The sequence below is a fragment of the Ovis aries genome, chromosome 12 (genome assembly GCF_016772045.2).
Source record: "Ovis aries strain OAR_USU_Benz2616 breed Rambouillet chromosome 12, ARS-UI_Ramb_v3.0, whole genome shotgun sequence".
NCBI classification, from domain to species: Eukaryota; Metazoa; Chordata; class Mammalia; order Artiodactyla; family Bovidae; genus Ovis; species Ovis aries.
The window spans coordinates 42,173,453-42,196,717 of record NC_056065.1 but is presented as its reverse complement, the minus strand read 5'-3'; the positions used below and the strand labels follow the sequence as shown (position 1 = coordinate 42,196,717).

Sequence of the window (23,265 nt, the reverse complement as noted above, 5' to 3'; positions counted from 1 at the left end):
CGGGGTCAGGACACTGCTGGCTGAAGAGGGGTACCAGGGACCACTGGGGAAGACCCCAGGGGAAAGGGCAAGAGCAGCACCAGGCAAGTGTGGCTGAGGGGTCGGAAAAGCCCCCTGACACCCCCCATGCCAAGGGCGGCTCTCTAGATCTGCTCTCAGGTTTCGGGACCCTCCCCCAAGAGGGATGGCTGTGGGGAAAGGTATTTTCAGCCCCACACATGGATCCATCAGTCATTTTACCACTGCCGAGGGCTTTGCGCTGGGTCCGCCCACCCCAGCCTCTTACTGCCTCCTGCCGACATTCACACAGCCCAGGCTCTGAATCCAGGAGCCAAGGCCACCAGCTTGGAGCCCAGAACCTCCAACCCAGCGTAGGGTTTCCCCAGTCAACCATAAGCCCGCAGCTGACCCTCATGGTGGCAGGCAGAGAAAGCCTGCTGTGAGCAGATGGGGTTACAGTACTCTGTGCAGGTGTGTCAGCAGGTGAGCAAGTGCACAGCAGCACAGGCAGGCCTTGGAGATACTGCAGGCTCGCTGCCAGACCACCATGATCAAGTGACGGTCACAATGAAGCGAGTCACATGAATTGTTTTGGTTTCCCAGAGTACAGAAAAGGTATGCTTGTGCCATACTGTAGTCCATTAAGTGTGCAATAGTATCATGTCTGAAAAAACCATGCATATGTCTTAACTAAAAAATGCTTCACTGCTAAAAAATGCTAACCATCAGCTGACAATGCAAGGTTGCCACAAACCTTCACTGCACAAAAACACGCAACTTCTTCGAAGCGCAAACAAGGTTTGCCTGTATGTGGTGTGTGAGGGTGTGTGCACACAGCAAGATGTATGGTATGTGGGTCCATGAACTGGGTGTGAGTGATTATGTAGGCTGTGTGAGTGTATGTGTGTGTGTGTAAGTACATGTGTGAGACTCTGGGTGTACGTGGATGTGCATAATGTGTGGGTGCATGTGTCCACAAGTGTGAGCTTCAGAGGCAGAAAGTGGGTCTCTGGGTCACCCCAGTGCTGGACTCAGGGCTGGCAGTGAGGGTGGTGCACGGCTTACTTGACAGTGGAGACGGTCCCCGTGGTGATGGAGTCTGTTTTGGAGAAGGCTGACTTCAGGTACTCGGGAGTGTTGAAAGGCAGGGAGGCAGATGGCTCAGGTCCTGGCCCAGGGGCGCTGGGAGCGGTGGGCACGCTGGCAAGGGGTGCGGGAGCCAGGCTGGGGGTGGGTGGAACCTTGGCGGGGCCAGGCTTCTGGATGGCCCGGACATCATACTTGGAGGGGCGCCCCACCTTGCCTGTCTTGAAGGCGATGGCCCCACCCATGTCAGGGCTGCCCTCCCCGGGTTTGAAGAGGTGCAGGTACTTGACGTTCTCCAGGTCGTACTTGGACGGCTTCTTGTAGGCGCTCCCATTCTGGGGCCGCAGGTTCTCGCCCGTCTTCAGTTTCTGGATGAAGAAGTCGTACTTGGAGGCCCGGGCCACCAGGCCCTGCATGGGGACGCTGCTGTGAGAGGGCAGGGGCAGGATGGTGGCCTTGGTTTCCAGGTGCGTGGTGCTACTGGAAAGCCGCAGGCCGGGCAGGGGGCCCAGCACCTCCTTGCCCGCCCGCCCCTCTGCCGTGGTGCCGTGGGCCGGCCAGGACAGCTGCTCGCCGGCCTTGAGCTTGCGGATGTACTCCTCATACTTGGAGAACCGTGCCCGCTTGCTGAGGGCGTCCTCGGAGGTGGGCAGCGCAGAGGAGGTGGCCGCCTCAGGGGTCGAGCCCGCGTGCAGCTTCTCGAAGCTGATCTTCCTGGCCAGCTCATCCCTCGTGTTCTGGTCGTCGTAGCCAAACATGCCAAGGAACTCGGTCATGGTAGAGGCCGCGTAGTCCCGCAGTGAAGAGGCCTCTCCTATGGGAGAGGAGAGGGGCTGTCACCTCTGGGAGGGAGCAGGGTAGCCAAGGGACAGGCCACCCCCAGAGAGGAAGGGGGCTGCCCTGGGGAGGGGCGGAGCAGGACATGATCTATGGACATTTGGCTCACTTGTTAGGTTTTACGACTCTTAAATTAATTTGTTTAAAAAAAAAGTAATTAATACTGGGGTAAAATAAAACGAGTTCATCAATGCCAGGAAAATCAATTTCCTAAATGTTCTGGCCGATGGCTTTTCAGTACATTAAACAAAGTTTCATAAATGTCTCCGCTCTCTCGCCTTGGCCTAATATGAAAGAGAAGTCATTTTACTGGAAGTAAGGCCAGATCTCAACCTGCCTCCAGGGTAGGGGTGGGAATGGGGGCTGGGGACAGGTAGGGCTGTGAGCCAGCGGCTGGGCAGTCAGGAGGACCCCTGGGGACTGGTCAGGGGTAGGCCCGGCAGAGCTGGCCTGGCAGACCCTCCCTCCCCCCAGAAATGGACACACAGACCCCTGATCCCCAGGAGGAGGACGAGGGGCTTGCCCGAAGCCTCCTCAGAACCTGTCCTCTTGGCCCCTCCAAGCCCCCCCGGGTTGCTAACAGCCCCAGACAACAGGGTCAAGGCGGCAGAGAGCTGCTGATGTGAGGCTCAGACTCCCTCAAGGCCCCACCCCAGCCAAGACTTATGACATGGGGAGGCCTGCAAACCTCCCTGCCACCCTCTGGTCACTCGTGTTCATGCACAAGGGTGGGCCACCCCGAGCAGAGTCAGGGCCGGAGACATAGCGGCTGACGGTCCGCATCTTTCACCCCAGTGTCCACGGCAGGGCACATGGGGAGTCCCCTGCAGCCACCTCCCCGTGGGGCCGTGCATGCACACACACTCTCACAAGCTCACGTCCTAGTGATCGTCCAAGACACATATACACGTGTACCCAGACCACCTCAAACTCCACATCCAGCTTCCCAAGACGGTCCCATTTGGCCTGGGGCTGTTCCCTGGAGACGAACCCCCTTCCACACACAATGTGCCACCACTGCAAGCCTGTGGGACGCCCCTGCCCCCAGGACGTGTCTTCCTGTGCACTCACTAACACCGACCATCTGCTATACCCCGAGTCAGGGGTGGGGACACTCAGGTGGGTGAGACTCGTCGGGCTCCAGAGGACATGTGTGTTCTCTCTACTCCTGTCTGAGCCTGCACACCAGGGCACACAGAGCAGCAGGACCCTAGGCTGGGGGGTCCTAAGAGCACGGCCAGGGAAAGGTGTGGCCAGCACCCAGCAGCAGGCTCTTCTCCCATCCCCAACCCCACCCGGAGGTGGTCTGAGAGCCGAGCTGGGTTCCGGCAAAAGAGAAAACCTAGCAGCATGTAGACAGAGCCTCCGCGCTCCTGGGAGGAGGGGAGGAGGGCAGGCCTGTGGGGTCTGGGGCCCTCCGGGTGAGGACAGAATAGTCATGGACAGCACCCAGCCCCCAAGGTGGGAAGAGCGACTCTAGGAACCAACAGATGGCTTTCCCCCTGGGCTGGCTGGCTGGTGGGCTGCCGTCCTGACCTCAAGCCACTTGGGGTGGGGGACCCAGCCTGGGAGGGGTGGGCTCTGGATGCTAGATTCAGTGGCTCAGGGACCAGGGAAAGGGGCTAAAAATAGCTGGAGGCAGCTGAGCCCTCGCTATATATGGCAGAGAATCAGAAGGCTTTGAAGGGCAGACAGCTTAGAGCAGGGAGGGGGCCAGGCAGGGGTCCCGGGGGCAGCCGAGAGGCCTGCATTCCCAAGGCCACGGTGGGCAGCTTGGGCTCTGGCTGCCCAGCTCCAGGGCCCAGGCTGAGGAGGCTGCCTGGAGTCATGCTGCCATCCTGCTGCTATCCCAAACCTGAGGGGGCGAGGCCTGGAGCCTTGAGGCCACGAGCAGTTTCCAGCCCTGCCTCCTGCTGTGCCAGCTCGCCAGTCCCCCAGGAAGAACTGGGGTGCTGAAGGGACAGTGGCCCCGTCCCTGTCCCTCCCCACTCCTCAGGCCCAGCACAGTCACCTTGTGTCTGGGAACGGCAAGGGCTTTTCCTATCAGAGGAAACTGAAGGTCACACTTTTCCTCATTGATCTTGCAATGTTTGTTAATTACTCTGTCACTGATGTGGCGAAGGATAATTAAACAGCTCTGTTTATATCTTATATGCATAATTATGTGGCTGCGCAGGGCTCCCCGCGCAGGGAGGAGATGCGCCCCTTGCTGCAGGGGAAGAGGAGGCTCGGGATGCTAGGTGCCCGCTGCAAGGAGGCTGGGGAGCTGAGGAAAGCCCGGGGCCCAAGTTCCAGCCCTGGCCATGCCCCCTCCTGCCCAGAACTGAGGTCCTTCCTCCTCAGAGCAGAAGGAGCTCAGGGCTGCTCTGCATCTAAGGACACGTGGACCCCAGAAGAGCCAGGCCTTAGCCATCTCATGGGAGAGAGGTCAGCCAGGGGACCGCGTCTGGGGCAGGTGGGTGCAATGGGATCTGCTGGCTGGCTGTCCCTCTCCACATATCCAGGTACTACGCCCCCTAACAGGCTCCTTCCCAAGCAGGTACTTGTGGCGAGCCATCTACCCACACACTATCCATCCATCCATCCATCCATCTGCCTGTCCACCCATTCATTTGTCTTCCTGAAGACCCACTGTGTGTTCAGCAGCTCATCACAACCCTGCTCACACGTCTGGAAAGATGCTTTCTCAGGCCCTTCCCTTCTCACCCCTGCCACACCACCGCCCGCCCCAACCCCTGCCCGATTCCTCTCCCCCATGCCAGCCGTGACCTCGGCCCCAGCCCCCACCCCCTCAGAAGTCCTCCCTGGGCCCAAAAAAGGGGTCACTACTTGGAGCAAGAGTGAGGGAAGAGGGCATGCTCTGTAGACACACCACTCCTCCTCCTCATGGGGTTCTGTCCCGTCCAGGGCTTAGACACCCACCTGAAGCCTGCTTGGTACTGGGGCCACCGTCATCCTTGGAGGCTGCCCCGTCCGAGTCCTTCTCCTCCAGGACGCTGCCGTCCTTGGGGGGCTCTTCGCCGTGGTCCTCCTCGTCGCTGCAGCCCTGGGGCTGGACCATGTAGACGCCCTCGGGTGGCAGCTCCAGGCCCTCCCGGGTGACCCGCCCCAGCACGGGCGCGGGCGCCGGCTCCTCGCTGTACTCCCCGTTGACCCACTTCTCAATCACTGCCCGCCTCTTGTCTTCTTCACTGCGGGGGGCCCGGGCCACGCCAGACTCAGGGCCGCTGCGCTCTTTGTCCCGGGGCCGCAGCGGGCTGCCCTCAGCGTGCGCGCCAGCCTCCCCACCCTTCTCCACCTCCACCTGGCGGCTCAGCTTGGCGCAGATGGCGTTGAGCTTCAGGCCGCCTTTGCGCTTGGCCGCCATCGCGGGCTTTCCTGCGGGCGGGTCGGTGCACCGGGTGCCTTCAGCTGTGGGGATGGAAGAGAGGGGTCAGAGGCACCGACACCCACCTCAACAGTCCCACTTCCCCCAAGCCAGAGGTCTCCCCAGTCACGTTCCACCCCACTGCCCTGAGACCAGGGCACATCTGTCCCCTCGCTAGACTGTGGGTTCTATTCTCAGAGCCTGGCGTGGACTACGTGGTTCAGAAATATCTTGTAAATGAACGAATGAGTGAATGAATGACTCCACGCACAGGAAGAGTCTTCTCAGCCCTGGCTCCTGGAAGCACTTCCTCCCTGTGTCTGGCCCTGGGAGCCAGGCCAGGTGTGCCTCAGGATGTCACTCTGCCTCGGCCAACTCCTGCAGCCCTGGGGGCCTGGCTGGCCCCAGGAAGCCCACTTTCCAGATCTGAGAAGTGGGAATAGATTGGGATTCCTCAGATCCCCAGCGGAATGCCCAGAGGCTGCCGTTCTAGTGCCTCATCCCTGAGCATGACAGCGCTATGCAAATGGCCTGGAACTGTAAGTAGGCTGCCTGGGCACTGGCCACCTCCCTCTCAGCCACTGAGCAGGGTGCCCAGGGTCTTGGGGGTGGGGAATGGCAAGACCACCCCCATACAGCTGGAACCTGCCACAAATGCCAGCCAAAGCTGACACACCTACACCGGTTTATTGTATGTTGGTCCATCTGTCTGTCCACCCATTCATTCAGCAAGCTCCCACGTGGCAGCGCCAGGGTTGGGGCGGTGGCCACGGCAGACACAGTCATGGCTCACACTCCCTTTGTGCACAGGGGGCCCCATTGAAGCCTCTAGATGGCAGGACTCCCAGGGGGTGGGCATGGCCGTGTCTCCACAGAGCTCAAAAGGCTAAGCCAGGGGAAGGATTCTGCTCCCAGGCCCCCAGTCAGATGGGACTTCACTATAATGGATCGAGAGCCTAAACACACACGCCTGGAGCCCACTGAGAGGCTGACTCAGACAGAAATGGGTGCGCTTGGGCCAGGACCTCACCTGTAGGCAGACTTGGCTTGTGCACACAGATGGTGGCCCCCTGATACAGACAATGGCCGGCAGCCCCAGGTCCTTGTCTTGAAGCCAGACGCCCAGTTCTCCCAGTCCTGCGGCCCTGGCTCTTCCAGGCCCCACCCTCGCCCTAGCCGGATGCCCACTCTACCCATGTTTGCCCACATCTCCAAGTCTGCACTGCCCACACCCAAGTCTCCCAGCACCACTGTGGGCTCTTTCCCAAGGCTCATTGATGGGGTCCCTCATCACGCCATCCCACCCAACCTCCAGGCCAGCCACCAGGCTCTGTGACACCAGGCTTCCTCAAGCAGGCCTATGGGGGGCAGGCCGCACCTGGGCCCCTCTGCCCCTGGCCCTGGTAGAGAAAGAGGGTGGGAGTGGGGGAGCCTGCTCTATTTTTACCAGGAGGTAAGCAGCCAAGTGTGTATGGCAGACGGCAAATGAATCTATAAATATTTATCCCAAGGAAGAGGGAAGCAGAAGCTCCCAGGGCTGCACTTGCTGCTGGTGACACCCCGTCCCTGGGCCCCCACCCATCCTGGAGCCTCCTGGCACTTGGGCCCACCCAGCCCTGCCCACCCTTTCCTGATGCCGGCCGTGTGCCTGGCTCAGTCCCTTGCGGGCCCCCCACCAGCTGTGCTGCAGCTGTGTGCCGGGGGGCCCACCCCCCGCCCGCAGGCCCTGTGGCTCCGCCCACGCCCCCGACACCTGCCCTCCAGCTGCTGCTCTGCCCCAGCCCACCTGCCTCCCAGATGCTGCCCTCCCTCTGACTCCCGCTGCTCCCAGGGGTGGAGGTGGGGAAGGCATGTCGGCCTGGGGTGCAGGGCAGGAGGCAAAAGCAGACCTTCCTCGGAAGCACACACACATAAGAGTCTGGGGCTGTGAGTAGAGGGGTGTTTGTGTGTGTGTGTGTGTGTGTGTGTGTGTATGAGTCGAGGTTCAAGTTGCCTGCCCACCCGCCTTCCGGCCCACCCCATGGGGCCTTCTCCTCTACCCCTCCTTCAGGACCCTGGGACCTGCAGACTACCCCCCTCATGGTCTGACCCCAGGCTCCTGTCCATGTAAACATTCCCCTGACTTTCTTCCCTAAAATATAAACGCCGTGGCCGGGCCTCAATGGGAGGAAGCCATCCGTCCCCGGCCCTGTCACTGCCCCTTTCATCTCCTTCCCGCCACCAGCCTGCCCGCTGCTCTATTTACACTGGAAACTTCCTCTGGGAACAATACTGCCCAGAAGGCCGGCTTGGGCTGGAGGGTGGGAAGGCTCGGGGACTCCCGTACCGCTAACCCAAGACCCGGCTCCAGAGAGGAGGTGAGGGGCAGGGCGGCTGCAATGTGCCCAGCTGGGCCCAGGGGAAAGGAGCAGGCCGGTCTCTGCCTGTGGGCCGCCAGCCCAGGGCGTCTCCCAGCCTGCAACCTCTGGCCCCAGGGACGCTGGATGGGCCAGAGTGAGCCCTGGGAGGCAGCACTGCACCATGGTGTGGCCTGGCCTCTGGGGCAGACAGTCATGAGTTCAGGGCCTGGCTCTGCCCCTTGCGAAGTTCTGGGTTCTGAGCGAGGTTTCCCCCCATGAAAGGGTTGCAGGACTAAGGTGACAGGGTGCCTGTCTGTGCCAAGCACAGGTCCTGACAGTCAGGCATCTGGGAAAAGGCAGCTGAGCTCTGGGAGGGGACAAACAGGCAAGTGTGGTGCCACCTCTGGGCACGAGATCCCTAGACCAGGAAACGACACCTGGGCCAGAAGAGGTTGCTGGTGGGGGGACAGGAGAGGCTGGAGGGCCAGGCTGTGGGCAACAAATGGTCCCTCCCCGGCTCCCAGAGTCTGAGCCTCCCCTCCAGGGGCTCCAAACTCAACAAGCCCCCTGCAGGCAGCTCTGTCTCCAAGCTGGGGGTCTTGCCCCCGGTGGAGAAAGGGAGGGGCAGAAACTGGCCTGTCCTTGCACCTGTTGGGCGCTAGTTCACGGTGTCTTACCATGACCCCGTGAGGCAGGTACTGCCGTCATCCCATCTGACAGAGGAGGAGGCTGACCCTGGAGCCATGAAGACCTCCAGAGCCTGAGCGCACGAAGGCCGGGGTGCAGCAAGGTGCGGGACTGCCGCCATGCCCCCGTGGTGGCTCTGGAGGCTCCAGGAAGTCCCAGGCCACCCTGAGAGGGCTCCTCTCCACTCCTGCGCATCTCCTCCTCACCCCCACTCCCGGTTCCCATAACACGGAGCCCCCTAAAGTGTTAACTGTGATGGGTAAAATGGTGCAGCAGATTGCTACAATAAATAATTTACTGATATTTATAAATATGCAAATCAGCCAGCTTCAGAAATCGAATGAAGGGAGGGCCTCAGGAGAAGGGCCCGTTATGGCAGGAACCACATCACTCCCTCCACAGGCTGGGGAAGGCCAGGGCTCCTGCCAGCTCTTGGGGAGGGAGGGGGCTCCTCTAGCTGCACCTGGGCCCCTCATCCCTGATCCCTGGGGACTAAGGGGGGGCTGGATTGGTTCCACCTCCTCGCCTGGTTAGGGCCAGGTCCTTCCTAGCCCTGGGTAGCCTGGGCTCAAGGGGACCGGAGACTCCAGGGCCTGATGCCCACGACTGGGTCTCAGAGTCTCCCGTCCTGCCTGGGGGTGGGGGGCTGGGGTGGGGGCTAGTCCCCAGGGGCTAGCAGGGCTGGCAGCCCCTCCCCACCAGTGAGTAATGTGTTTTGGGGCCGAGCGGACTGTCAGCTACCAGGCTCCGGGTGCTTTATGGGCTCTGCCTGGTGGCTCTGAACTCCCTGGTAGGAAATAAAGTTCTCCCTGCGCGTCCCTTCTAAACATTTCACTCAGTGGAAACGGTGTTTAAGAAAAATGAGGACATATTTCTTTCTAAGGATGCAGTGTCCCCTCTGGGCGGCCTAATGCCCGCTGTACATCAAGAAGTGGTGAGGCAGGGGCCAGGCACCCGTCCCCTTGGGTGGGGGTGGTCCAGGGGGCCGGCCTGTCTGCTGCCAGGTGGCTCTGGCCACTCTAGTGGCCGCCCTGGCCCGCACAGCGTAGAGCAATATGGTAGCTGGCACCCTGAGCACCTCCCCTGCGCTGGGGATGGCACTGGGTAACAACTCAGAGCCTCACTGACACACCCACCCCCATCCCAGCACGGCCATCATCCTGTCCGTTTCCAGATGAAAAAGCAGAGCCGAGTGAGGCTGTCAACTACCACGGTCATCCAGCATGCGTGCGAGAGCTGAACTCAGACGTCTCACCATCAGAGACCCTAAGTGTACCAGCCACAGCCTTCCAACCAGGGTGGCAGCAATTTCGGAGCTTCCCAGCCACTCATAAGGACTTGCACTTGATGGGCCACCAGCCCCAGGGCTGGGGTGCCGGGTGCTGAATTCTGAGGACAAGACAAGAGCAAGTGGACTGCCCTGGTTCCTGCTAGGATGGACAGTTCAATTTAGACTAGGAGGCAGACGCTTGCTCAAGTTGTTACAAGTGTGATCACTGTGGTGAAAAGTCTCAGTGGCACAGGAGAGGTGAGTCTAGGAAGCAAGGAAGGGTTCCCAGAGACACCTGTCCCGGCTCTGCTCCCTCACGAGCTCCCTTGGGGCCCCATCATGCCCCTGCCTCCCTCCTCCCCCCACCACGCAGCCCAACTCCATCTTAACAGTTCCAGCCCTGTCTCCCCAGGCACGACCTGTGCCCTAGGAGAACAGAGGTGTCCTTCCTTCCCTCTTGGGCTCAATCCTGCACCTCACTTGGCGAAGAGGAGCAGCTACTGCTCCTCGAGGCCCTCAGCCGGGCCGCCTGGTCCCCAACAGCTCCAGGTGGGGAACTGGGAGGGGGGCAGCCACTGGGCCCTACGTGTGCCCCTTTGTTTATTTATTTATTATGATTTTTTAGTCCAGTTAAAAGGTTTACTATCCAGACGCGTCTAAGTGGCCTCACTTAGCGTAAGTAACTCTATAAATCAGGGAAACTGTTAGCATCCACCGCACAGGCTGGCCATCAATCTCCACCAGGTCACAGCCAAACAGGAAGGGGAGAAAAAAAAAAAAAAGAGTTACCACCCAGGGGAGATTTAAAACACACACACACAGCGCACACGCAGACTGTGTGAGCGCACACATACTCGGACGTCTCGGTATTTGTACAATCATATTATAGTCACATGTATACACACACAGCGGCCCGGAGACTAGCTGTGCTGCGCGCGGCATGACATGGATGCATGCACGTGGCTCCTGTAGCCCGAGGGGGACACACCTGAGGGAGGGGTGAGCCCCCAGGGCCAGGCTCTCAGTTCCTGCGGCTCAGGAGGGCGGTGGGACCAGGAGGGGCTTCAGCTGGGTGCCTTCCCCTTTTGTGGCCCCTGCCTCTGCCAAACCCCAAGGGGCCACGCTTTTCCCTTTTGTGTGCAAGAGGCAGGGAGGTGGTGCCCAAGGATGGGGCAGGGAGGTTGTCAGCCCCAGGCCACTGACAGGCCCTTGTCCCCTGTACCCAAGGCTGGGCACACCCCAGATGCAGCACGTGACTCAAGGAGGGCAGCACCATCCGGACGAGTGGCCAGCTTCGATGCAGAGTCCAGGAGGATGCCCGGCGAGGCGAGCTTTCTGCAGCAGCCTCAGGAATGCCTCACCTTCTCACTTGAGAAGATGCGGCTGGATGCACACAGAGCTTGGACATAGGCTCCCACCCCATCCCCAGAGAAGAGGCCCCAGACCTAGAAGGCCCCCACCAGGAACAGGGGTGGGGAGGCTGCTCCTGGCATTCTCTGAGGGTCCCCAAGGCCAGGCCGGGCAGTCGGAGGGCGGAAGACACGCCCAGGCCCACCGCCTCTCCCACCTCGCCCAGAGGCCTCCCCGGCTCACCCGCCCGCCTGCCCGCTGCATCTCCCCATGAACTCTATTTCTCTTTCCTCTCTGAAAACAACTGAGCTGTAAATACTGTTTAACCTTCTCCCCCCCTCCCCCCCACCCCCTCCCCTCCACACTATAAAAACACAAATATGCCATAACTCAGCCGGCCCGGCCGCCCAGCCTCCAACATGCCCTGCGCCCGGGCCTCTCAGGAAGGTCATTACAAACGACTTTCCGATTCACTGCTCCTGAAATAATTTTGTGTATTAAAACCTGAATCTGCACTTTCTGGGGCCGAAAGCCTCGCTTAATTATGGCGGGTGTCCTTGGGACGGACAGTGATCCTTCACTCGCCAGCCCGCGCTCCAGCCCTCCGCCCGCCAGCCCGCCCCCCTCCCGGGGCCCAATCTGTTTTCAAAGTGTGTCTGTCCTTTATTAAATTGTTTTCTTTTCCACATTATCAGTTGCCATGGAGACCTCATCTCTCGGATTATTTGAATTTCATTATATCTATTGATTTGGGAGCATTTCATCTTTTTTATTGTTTTTCTGTCAATTTTCAAAACGAATAACCATCTAATTTGCGTCAGTGCTGATTATGTTTGTCCCTCAATAGAGGTCGGCAGCTGCGCTGGGGAAACAAATCAATGAAAAACCATCATAAAACTCCCCACTCCAGTCTCCAGGATGTGTGGGTGACATTCCACGCCTGCGAGACACACACTCATCAGCTCCAAGTTCGGCTACGGTGGCGGCTGCTCCTCTCCACGTCCGCCTCCTCTGGCCTTAATATTTAATTCTGCGATTTGGGGCATTACTAGTGGTGTTTTTATTAGTGCGTGTGCATGTGAGTGTGCTGTTGCGTTAATTTGTGGGTGAGGCAGGGAAACCCCAGAGGAGGGCAGGGTGGACGGTGCTGGGGGTGCGGTGGGAAGTGGAAAAAAGGGGGGACGCCCAGAGGAGGGGACGGAGCCCGGGACCACCGGGAGGACCACGATGAGGGCTTGGGAAAGGGGGGATGCAGAAGTGGGACTGAGCCAAAGGGAGGAGAAGAGGGAATTCAAATTGCTTACTTTGTTGGTTTTTTTTAAATAATTTATGCAATTTTAAGCATTTATGTATAAATTTTTTAATAAGCCACCCTGGAGCAGGATGGCCATTAACATCCCAACGTCCTTCTGTCCAATGGGCTGGCGGAGAGGATCAATTTCTGAGAGTACTTTCCCTTTTTTATGACATGATAAAATGCTTTTAAAGCAACTTACACAAATATGGAAATTTTTTTTTTCTTTTTTTCCCCGTCCCCTCTCCCTTCCCCTAACAGCCTTCTTATCCACTGGGGATGGGGGGGTGTGCTCACACGCACACTCGCGCTCACGCTCTCGCTCCTGCGGGGGGAGGGGGCAGGGGGCTGGCTGGGAGAGAGCCCCAGTTCTAACTGGAACTGGCCGCCTGTCCTTCTAACAAGGGCATAAACTTTCATTACCCATGCACGCAGTCAAAGACAATTTAGGGAAACGCGCTGCTCGGAAAAGGAAAACCTCAGCGATTCGTGGCCCACGCTGCCGCTGCCATCTGGGGGGCTGCTGCCACCTCCAGCCCCCAGTGAGAGGGCGCCAGAACCCTGAACCTTGGGCCTCGCCAGGCAGAGGGCGGGGTGGGGGGAGCCCCCGAGGGTCATAGCCACACAGGGAGAGGAGGGACCAGACAGAGCCCCGGTGACACCCAGATTGGGCAGGGGCTGGGCCCCCTTGGTCACGCTCCTCCCACACCCCTTCACTAACCCCAGTCAGGCATGAGCCCTTGAGGGCAAGCACAGGACTCCAGGGCTGTCCCAGAGTGGACACTCAGCTCTGTGGATGAACAGACAGAGGGACCGAATGAAAATGAAGCAGGAAATTGTCCAGATCACAGGGGTCCACGCTGGAGACTCATGGTGCCGGGGAAAGGCTCCCTCTCCAGGTGTTACCTCCTGCAGAAGTAGGTCTGGGGCAGGAATGCTTCTGTGTATAAAGGATCAGGGCTACCAGAGCGAGAAGGGGTGTCCTGGCCACTACCCTGACCCTGCACTTGAACCCCTAACTCCCTGAGATGGAGCCAAACCTTGTGAGGAAGAGGGTAAGTGGCTTAAGACTTAAGGGCGACCCTTATTTCCATGTCCCCATTACCTTCCAGACCCTCGTCCTGAGGGCTGGGGCAGGTGGAGGGCCTGAAGGGTGAGCCCAGTCCCAAGACTGAGGGGGATGACTCTGGTTCCCAGGGCGGATTGGGACGGTGTTCACCCTGCTGCGCTACACCTGGGCAGCTGGCCTTTAGAAGCTTCCAAATAAGATAAACTGACATTAGAAACTTGGTGTGTATGCTCCCTCACTACACACCACACTACACTACAGAGCCGTGTCTGACTCTCTGCGACCTCATGGACTGTACCCTGCCAGTTTCTCTGTCCATGGGATTCTCCAGGCAAGAATACTGGAGCGGGTTGCCGTGCCCTCCTCCAAGAGATCTTCTACACCCAGGATCAAACCCGCGTCTCCTGCATTGGCAGGCGGGTTCTTTCCCATTAGCACCACCTGGGAAGTCCTAGAAACTTGTCCCCCTCTTAAAAACTTGTCACTTGAAGCAAGTTACATCTCTGCCCTGGACATCCGTGTCCTCACCTGAGATGCCGGGTTGTTGAAAAAGAGGATGTAGGGAGACATGTCTGGAGCAGTGTTGCGCAGCAGGGTGCCTGCCACCATACTGGATGGTGACTGTGGACAGGGTCCCCGCCTCGGGAGCAGGAAGGGCTGTTGCAGTCAGCACAGAGTCCAGCCCTGCACAGCCCAGCCTTTGCCCAGAGATCTGGGAGGCCTCTTCCTGCCTCCGCCTGCACTCCAAGCTCAACTTTCTCCTGGGGCACTCCCACCCTGGAGCCCCCGAGCATCTCTCCGGATGCATCCCATTCCCTGGTGAGCCTGACCATGGGCAGCCCAGGAAGGGCCCCACAACCTTCAGCGGCAGCCACATGGGAGCACCCTACGGTAGCCTGTGGTCAGGCTACCCCAGCCCTCTCGGGACGCGAGTGGAGCAGGGCTGTGCCCACCCTCTTCCTCACTGGTGCTCAGCCCACCCCCTACCCCCCAACTGTCATTAAAATAACAAGTTTCTGTTACAATCTAAACATTCCCACATCGCATAAAGGGTTATATTACACCCGAGTCACTCCCGGGCCCGTGTTTGCACAGAAAAGCTCACGGCAGGTCCCCCCTCCTGACGAAGTGACTTATTAAAGTTTAAACAGTAATTAACAGAACAATAAAAATAAAGGGATGTTTGGGGAGTCATAGCGCACACAGGGTTTTTGGCAGTGCCAGCAGTTTTTCAGTGCCCTGCGCTGGCAGCAAAATGCGACTGTGAAGCCAGGGGGGACGGAGGGCCGGGCCAGGGTTGGGCTGGGGAGACTCTGGGCCTGGAAGGTGAGAAACTGAGGCTGCACGGGAGGGAGGGGATGAGAGGGCTGCTGGGAAGCCCTTCTGGAATCCGTGGGGCCAACAGCCCCGCCAGGATCCTGGGTGGCAGGCTGGGCATGGGGGGAGCAGGAGAGGCAGTCTGATAGCCACAGTAAGTCCACTGAGCTAGGCTGCAGAGGCTCTGTGATGCCAGGGCCCAGTTTGGCCCTGGGCCCTTGCTGGAAGTCCAGTGCCCTGGTCCCATCCAGCCAACGCCGGCATGGACCTGACAGGGGGAGGGGTGTTGTTGGGTACCCTGGTCCTGTGGGCATCACCAGACCCTGCAGCTATTCATTCCTGGGGCTGGACCCTGGCCACTCTGGCTTCTCTCCCAGTCAGGCAGGGATCTCTCCCCATTCCTGTGCTTGGGGCACTGCAGTGCTGAGAATTGTCCCAAAGTCCCTGGCCTCTACTAAACATGAGTAAAGACTCAGGGGGAGCCTTCTTCTCCACCCTCTGGGAGGTGGAGACCGGCTGGCCCACTATCTCTGGGTCCCGCCTGAAGGGAGGAAGCACCTGGCTAGCTAGGGCAAAGTGGGCCCCACTGGTGGGCCCTTAATTTGCAAAGGTCCTCAGGAAGCTGGCCTATGGCCAGGCCACTCATCTTTCGCCTCTCCTGTCCTCCCTCCACAAATTCTACCTAGATGCTTAGACACCTGGGCTGGGGGTTGGGGGGGGTGGTGGCGGGCAGAGGACCTGAGGGATGGGGGAAGGGGACAGCAGAGAACCAGGGAGGAGCCTCAGAGAGAGGAGGGCCTCCACCTGGATGAGGCCAGTGAGCTCGGTACTGTTTCCTCAACGACTTGGGAGCTGGGGAAGGAGGGACCGCAGGAACGGCGAGTGGCCACAGTGCACGTGTGTTATCCCACGCTGACCAGGCGATGGGTACCAAGGTACTACTGGGCAGGCCCTGGACACACCGACTCCCCAGGCCCTGGCCATCACAGGCTATGTTGCCGGGTGCTCTCACAGCCTATCCTCTTTTAACCCAGAGCTCATGGCCTGTCTTGCTGCCCTTGCCTGCCCATCCTCTACAAGGAGAGCCTCTCTGCAGTCACTGTTCTCACCACAGAACGTTAGTTCCCCAAAGTGTTTTTCAGTATGGCATCCCCAACTCAGGTTCTCCCCACGAGAGCAGAGCAAACGGTCCAGTGTGGGGCCACCATGAAGATCATGACAGCGGTCTCCACCCTTCTCTCGGCCTTCTCCATCTCCCTCGGGTCTCCGTGAGCCAACCTGCCCTCCCGCCTGCCTGGGGATCCCAGTTCTGCCGTAGCCTCCCTCCACCCTGGTGCCCACAAATGACAGCCTGGACCAACGTCAAGCCCAGAATGCAGCCTCTGGCCCCAGGCAAGCAGCCCCACCAGGTCCTGGCACCAGCTCCCCTGCTGGTTCCTCCACATCATAGCTGCAGGGGCTGACGGGAGCGGCTGCAAGTCGAGCATGGAGGCGAGACGCTGGGCTGAGCTGAGAGGTTCTCTCCAGCCTCATGTCCCCTGGGATCAGGTTCCCGGGCTGCTGGCGCGCAGAGGGCAGGAACTTGCCTAGGCTGGGCCTTCATGGTGCCTGGCCACACTGCTGCCTCCCTGCAAGGCCCCTGCAGACCCAGCTGGCCAGGGGAGGACAGGGCCCCAAGGCCCTCCGTGCTGCCCGGGATCTGGGCACAAACTTTGCCCCAAAGACATGGAGAAGAGCCAGCAGCGTTCCCTCTCCCTCTTTCCCAGGCACAGTTCTTTGGGGCTCCACCCCTTGCCCCAAGATGAAGGACTCTTGGTGAGGGGAGAGTGACACTTCCCAAGTGTGCAGCTGCTCTGCTCAGGAGCCAGGCTGCAAAGAATGACTGGGGCTTCAATGCCCTGGCCAGAGGAGGCCAACTGAGTTACCCAGCGTCAGGGACAGGAAGGGTGTACTGGGGATTAGGAAGAGGACTGGCGGAAGGCAGGGCCCCAAGGACGGCAGGTGGGGACAGAGAACTTGTAACCGCTGTGCTCTAAGGTGGGCAAACTAGGGGCCGGTTGCTCATCCTAATCCACTGTTTCTAGACTCCCCAGCTTCTCCCCTGCCCACCATGGCCCAGCAAGGACCCCTGGCTGGAAAAGGCGCTCCCAAGGGTGGCAGCTCTCGGGGCAGAGGCTGTCCTACAGGTGTACAGAACTTTAGAACCAGAAGGGCTTTGAGGCCCAAGATGGCTGAGAGACTTGTCGAAAGCCCAGGTCACTCACTTGTCAGGACCAAACAAATCCAGAAACCCAATTCCTCATCTAGGCCCTCATGACCAGCAGATCACACTGCTCGTTTGTGTTTAAAAGTTGAATTTCCTGCAGCCTTGGAGACAAGCCCCCCACCCCAGGGCCCATCAGCCCCGAACTACACAAGGGTTCCCTGCTGGAGAGGCTTCAAGTCCCTCACTCACTCCCCTGGGCAAGGACCCTAGACGGTTCTAAAGTAGCCCTCCTAGGGTGCAAGGCTTCAAGTCAGGCTCCTCAACTCACTCAGGGAAGCACAGGTGGTTTCTGGCTCTGTGACCTGGCTTACCACAGGAAATGGGCAGGATACCTGGATGGGTGACCACGTGTTGCAGGAAGGGACTTCCGCTTTCAGGGACTGAGACGACCCCCACACACACACACCCCCGCCCGCCAGAACGTGTGAGCTGTGCTATGAAAGGGAAACAGGGCAAACACCATTCTGGGAGGAGAAGAGAGACCTGGCAGAGAGAGGTGTGGGGCAGGTAAGCATAGCCTCCGGGAGCCCCCAGGAAGAAGGTGGGGGTGGTAGCAGGTGGCAGAGGGGTGCTGCGGATGACACTGCTGCCCCCACCCTCCCTATAGCCCATCTCCACAATCCCCCGGCTGAGGCCGATGACGACGACATGAGGGGACTAATTTAGGAGTATTTTTAAAACTGTGGCCCTGGTGGAGGGGTTTAGCAGTTGTCAGCCATCTGGAGTAAGGAATTACTGTCACCTTCCTGATCCTATAGTCCCTAAACCCAAAGCTGGTTACAGCTCAAGGGGGAGGCAGCAGGTGGGCGGGGGCTGGGGCCCGTCCCAGGGAGATGCCCACAGGCCAGGAAGCACCTTCTCTGCCCTCGGAGGGGGCCTGGAGCCGGGGGAGGAGGCTGGAGAGCCCAGTGTCCTCTGCGCCCACTCGAGCTCCCCCGCCCGCTCACGCACGCTCACTCCCTGGGCCATGCCGGCTCGCGCAGGGGCCGTCAGGTAAATTAGATCTGAAAGCTGACAATTTCTGACCATATTTCCTTGATTATTTCAAACAAATGCACAGCAGCCGCTGTAAGGAGATTAAAGTGACATAAACGTCCCGAGTGGGAGGGGGGAGGGCAGAGGATTCAGGTCACCCCCATCCGTCCCCCGCCTGACAGACGCTATATCGCTATCCAATCCAATAAAAAATCCCCCCCTTTTGCTTTAATTAATTTTACAGCTAGCTTGCTTAATTACTTTCAATCAAAATCCTCCTGCCATCGCAAAATTAGAGATGGTTGAGCTCCATTAGCCTAAATTCTTCATTTCCATATAGAAAAGAGGCTGTCTGCATAGCCAGCCTGGGCACCCGGCAGGACAGACGCCTGTCTGCCCGCCCGCTGCCAGCCAGCCCACTCCTGGCTTCTGCTCCATGGCTATCTCTAGTCCGTATATTTCCCCTCGTTCTCTTTCGTCCTTGCTCCTTGGGCTGAAAGGAGGTGAGGTCCCGGGTAGGATACCTTCCCCACCAGCCCCCACTCTTCCCAACTCGTGTGGGGACCGGTAGAGCTGGGCTGGACTGCCAGCGTCAGCTACCTCTGACAAAAGGAGGGCCAGTCCTGGGGTCCCTGATAAGGACTGCCTGCTGCTCCCAAACCCATGGGAAGATCCAGGGCCCTCTGCCTCATCCATCTTCACGAAGCAGACCTCCCAGCCAGGTACGACCACTTCCAGCCTTGAACTTGGCCCCTAGTTAGTAAAAACCACCGGAACCCATGTTACCCAGGGTCACCTCTCTGCTGACTCCTGGCTGGAGTCCTTGCTCACTACCAGAGCAACCCCAGGGCTAGCTGTCACCATGGTGCTAACAGGCACTGCAGCGGCTCCCATGTTCTCCAGGGGCCCCATGAAGGCCCCTGCTCACCCTCCCATATCCCCGGTTTCTAGCCTGTGACAGCTGCTTGGGCTCCTCCACCCCCAGCCTGGGGCAGGTGGGTGGCGAGTCTGGGCTCCATCCACGTCCTGCGCTTGCACTGGCTCCCTTCTCCTCCCCTCCTCCTGCCTCCTCCTCACAGCCCCCAACCTAAACTCCGGAAGCTCCACTTCAGGTTTTCCAGGCTACAGCCCTTAGTGTCACCACAGGGTCCAGCCCAACCTGGGCTCCAGCTGATTAAGGATCTGCAACAGGATGTAAGGATTACAATAAAACCTGGCTCCGGATCTACAGGGGCCCAGGGCCAAGTCCTGGCCCCAGGACTTCCCTCACCTCCCCTTTCGACACACCCCCTCCCTCTTAGCTACCAAGGGCCAAGAAAGCCTGGGCCTCTGGGTCCTCCATGGGGTCCTGGTTGGACTGTGGATGACTGTCATGGGTAGCATGTGGGACTCAGGCCAAGCCTGGTGGGAAGGCAGGACTGGGAGGGGCTGGGGAGGGGACTGATGGCTGGAACCTGCCCTGGACCCTCCACAGGGACAGGAAGCCAATCTGGTTCTCCCCCTCAGAGAACCCACAGGAAGGTGGGGTGTCCTGGGTCTGACTTCTGGAAGCTCTTAGTGAGGCTCTTCTGGGAGCAGGCTTCAGGGCTGCCCTACTGCTCTGGCTCAAGGACTCGGGTTGGGCAAGGTAGTGGAACCTGGATCTTGGCAGCCAGCCTGCCCAGACACCAGGGACCCACGGTCAGTCTGCAGGCTTCTCTTGGATCTTGCACTAAGGGGTAACCCAAGTCTTCCCCATCTTGGGTCAGCTGAGCTTCTCAAATACATTCCTAAGTACCTATGGGCACAGTCCCCCTTCCTGAATTGGCCCTAGGGATCTAGGGAGAATGGTTTCAGGTATCAGGGAGCTCAGATTCTCATGGGGAAGACCCACTAGCACCAAAGCATTCCCCACACCATGGGAAGCACAGAGGGGAGGCCAGCTGCGAGTTCCAGGAAGGTGTCTAGGCCCAGATTGTGCCTGGGAGGGCAGCAGGTGCAGAAGGTGGGGGACCAGGGTGTCGCCCGCCGAGCTCCTGCCCCTCCAGCCGCTCTGCCCTCCACACAGGTCGGCATCCTGTCTCCTGGCCCCCTCCTTGGGGAGTTGTCAGCAGGGTGGGCGAGGGAGCCGCGAAGGGCACGAGCAGCCCCGACCTTGGGGGCATCTCTGGACTTCCTGATCACTCTCCCTCCCCTTGGGGGCAGAGCTGAAGTGCAGCTAACAGAGCAGCATTCTGGCTCTGCCCCTGAGGCACCAGGCCTGGCACAGTTGGTGGAAGGGTGGTTGGAAGAGCAAGTTCTGGGCCAGATGCCCAGAGTTTGAAGGGGCTCAGCCGCAGTGGGGCGGTGAGGTCCCCGCCCGTCCCACCAGCCAGCACCCTTCTCCTCCCCTCTGCCTGCCTCCTCACAGCCCCCAGTCTCAACTCTGGAAGCTTGTAGAGCAGGAGCACCTGGCTCTCACCCTACTCCCTCCTTCAACTCGGGAAACACTCCTGCATCTCAGGCTGGCCACCCCTCCTCCTGGGCTTCCCTGGTGGCTTAGCTGGTAAAGAATCTGCCTGCAATGCAGGAGACCAGGGTTTAATCCCTGGATTGGGAAGATGGGTCAGGAAGATCCCCTGGAGAAGGGGATGGCAACCCATTCCAGTATTCTTGCCTGGAGAACTCCATGGACAGAGGAGACTGGCGGGCTACAGTCCATGGGGCTGCAAAAAGTCTGGCTCGACTGAGCGACCAACACTTTCACCCCTCCTCCTACACACTCCTTAGGGGGTCTCGGCTGAAATTTTACTTCTTCCGGGAAGCCCTCCAAACTGCAGGGCTCCCCCCTCCTTTGCCCTCTCTTTGCACGCTGCTGTTAGCTAGCACTTCTGTAATAACTCGGTTAATGATCCCTCTGTCTTGCTAGACTGCAAGATCTGCAGGACGGGACCACTGTTTTAGCACAGCGCCTGACCCAATAAATATTTACTGAACGGATACAGAAAACTAAGTGCTTCTTAAGTTCATCAGGGGAAGAGCTGGGATTGGGGTGTGTGTGGCCTGACTTCTGTCCCAAGCCGCCGTTGGAGCTCCAGGGTCTTTCCTATCTGTGAGGCTGGGACTAGGTGGGACTGAGGCTGAAACCCCTTCTCCTTGGTCTCTGGCCCTCTGGAGCCTCAGGTTCACCTCCAAGTGCCCTTCGCAGGGCTCTGCCTGGAGAACAAAGGAGGCCCCAGTTGTTCCCACATTGCTCTGGGAGAGGAGCAACTGCTGCCGGCCAGGCCCTGGCTGAATAAATCCAGCAACTGTTTGCAGGATAGTGCGATTAGTGATTCTCTCCCGCTACTCCTGTCTCTGTCCCAAAAAGGAGAAAGGGAAATTGAAAAAAAAAATAAATAAATGGGGAAAGATCCCATCCCAAGCCCCACGACCTCCATAGCCCCGGCTATCCAGTCTGTCTGAAAATGTTATTAACACGCAGAGGGCACGGGGACAGCCACCTGCCGTCGCAGACAACTGGGACAGCCGCAGCAAAGGGTGAGGCTGTGAGATCAGGACCCAAAATAAGGAGGTGAGGGAGGGAAGGATTGGGGGTGGGGGAGGGGGACACAGGGCAACAGGAAAGATCAAAGAAAACTGACTCTGGAGAACACTGAATGCCCAGCTCAGCAGTCGCAGGAAAGGGCCCTGAGGATGATCGGAGGGAAAGGGCAGAGACCCGCAGAGGCACCTGGAACCAGAGCTCCCAGGAAGGCCCTGGGACACCAGGCTGAATGGGGAGGCAGGAGGTTTATGTGGGGGCAGAGGGTACAATGGCGGGGGTTGGGAGGGAGGTGGCGAAGGAGGAAACGAGAAGTTGACTGGGGAAGAGGGAGAGAGGTCTATTAAAAACCTCTCAGTGCATAACACAAAATGTCAGGGTTTATAGCTTCATTCTTGGCATTGCCGGGACTGAGAACCCTGCACAGAAATGTCACCGCTTGTCATGTTTAATCACCTGCTGTTTGTTAACACCTTCCCTGCAAGGAGCCTGTCTCAATCTGCCCCTGGGCCCCCAAGGGACCCGGAAACAGAAAACATCCCCATCTCCTTCTTGGCCCTGCCCCCGGGGCCTCGAGGGAGGAGCTCCATTAGCCATCCAGCTGAAGGCCTCCCTAGGAGCCCCAAAGTGACCCTTCCAAACAGGCGGGCCAGGGAAAGGGACCCATGTGGTCTGAGCAAGGGGCCAGGGCCTCTGGCCACGGACTATGTGTTCTGAGTGGCTGGAACCAGGGTGCTCCCAGGCTGACTCCTTTCTCCTGCTCTCGAGGGCTGCCTGTCCATTCTGTCTGACCCACTCCTGTCCCCACCTCCTGACCCCGGGTGGAAGAGAAGAGAAATAAAAGAGGGCCCGCTCAGATCCCTGCAGCCTGGAATTCACCAATCTGTCTGCTTGAACAGCAACTGCCACATAACATCTAACATTCAAAGCCACCATCCTTCCAGTTACAGTCCCGGATCACACCATCTGTGGCTCTGGCTTGGCTCTCTCTGAGCATGCTTCGCTGGGTTGTTTAGACTAGGAATTCTCAGTCCTACTGCCCCGTAATTCCTTCCCCTGGGGTGGGAGGGTGGAGTCGGCCACTCGAGCAACACACGTCTTCCTAAGAACACCTGGCTGCTCTCTACCCCTGAAGGCATGGTGTGGTTAACACCAGGCGAGGGGCCGGGTCCTCTCTCAGACAACACCTACACAAACAACGCAGTCCCCAGAGCCCCCACGCAGGGGCAACTGTCTGCAGAGCAGCAAGTCAATCCTGTACAGTTCCCAAGGTGGCCCTGTTACTTCCAGAAGCGATGACGGCCAGTGATGAGCTGAGCAGCAAGGGTTTCCCATTCTTCCAGCAAAATCCACGCTTACACAGAAACACACCTGACAAACATGCAGCCACACAACCGCCCCCAGGAGAACGCCTGTTCACTTAGACTTTCTTTCTGAAGAGCCCTTCGACCCATCCGTTCATTCCCAACAGAAACAAGTCAGAATATTTTCAACTCCCCTTCGATCCTTCCCAGCAAATAGACGGCAGCCCCCCTTTCTCAGGAGATTGGCAGTAATGAAGGCTTTTAGAGGAGGCTTCCTCCGAAAAGTTCAAAATGCATTTGCATCAACAATTGCATTTTATCTTGCAGGGCAGGCCCAGGGATGTGTCCATGGGTTACAGTGAGGATGTAGGTGGGGCCCGGAGGTGTTGGGGATGTAGGCCAGGCAGCAGAGTTACCATTCTGGCCCACATCCCCAGTGGAGGGCTGAAAGAGGACTGTACTCCATGCTGCCATTGGAACTGTCCCTACGGAAGCCCCCTTCCTCAAGGGCAGCCCTACTCTGGGTCTGTCTCCCTTTGAAAGTGTTAGTCGCTCAGTTGTGTCCAACTCTTTGTGACCCCATGGATGGAGGCTGCCAGGCT

General features: G+C 58.9%; 1 protein-coding gene across 3 annotated transcripts in view; it reads right to left on the bottom strand.

The window, feature by feature from the left end:
• Positions 1-23,265, bottom strand: part of CASZ1 (castor zinc finger 1) — a 154,643-nt gene that overhangs the window by 22,405 nt on the left and 108,973 nt on the right. For all 3 annotated transcript variants that reach the window (XM_042257266.2, XM_042257267.2, XM_027975648.3), the window contains 2 exons: positions 4,846-5,334; positions 1,066-1,900 (listed from right to left, as the gene is read on the bottom strand). In XM_042257266.2, coding sequence (XP_042113200.1) covers positions 1,066-1,900; positions 4,846-5,334 — 1,324 coding nt within the window. The remainder of the gene's footprint in view (positions 1-1,065; positions 1,901-4,845; positions 5,335-23,265) is intronic.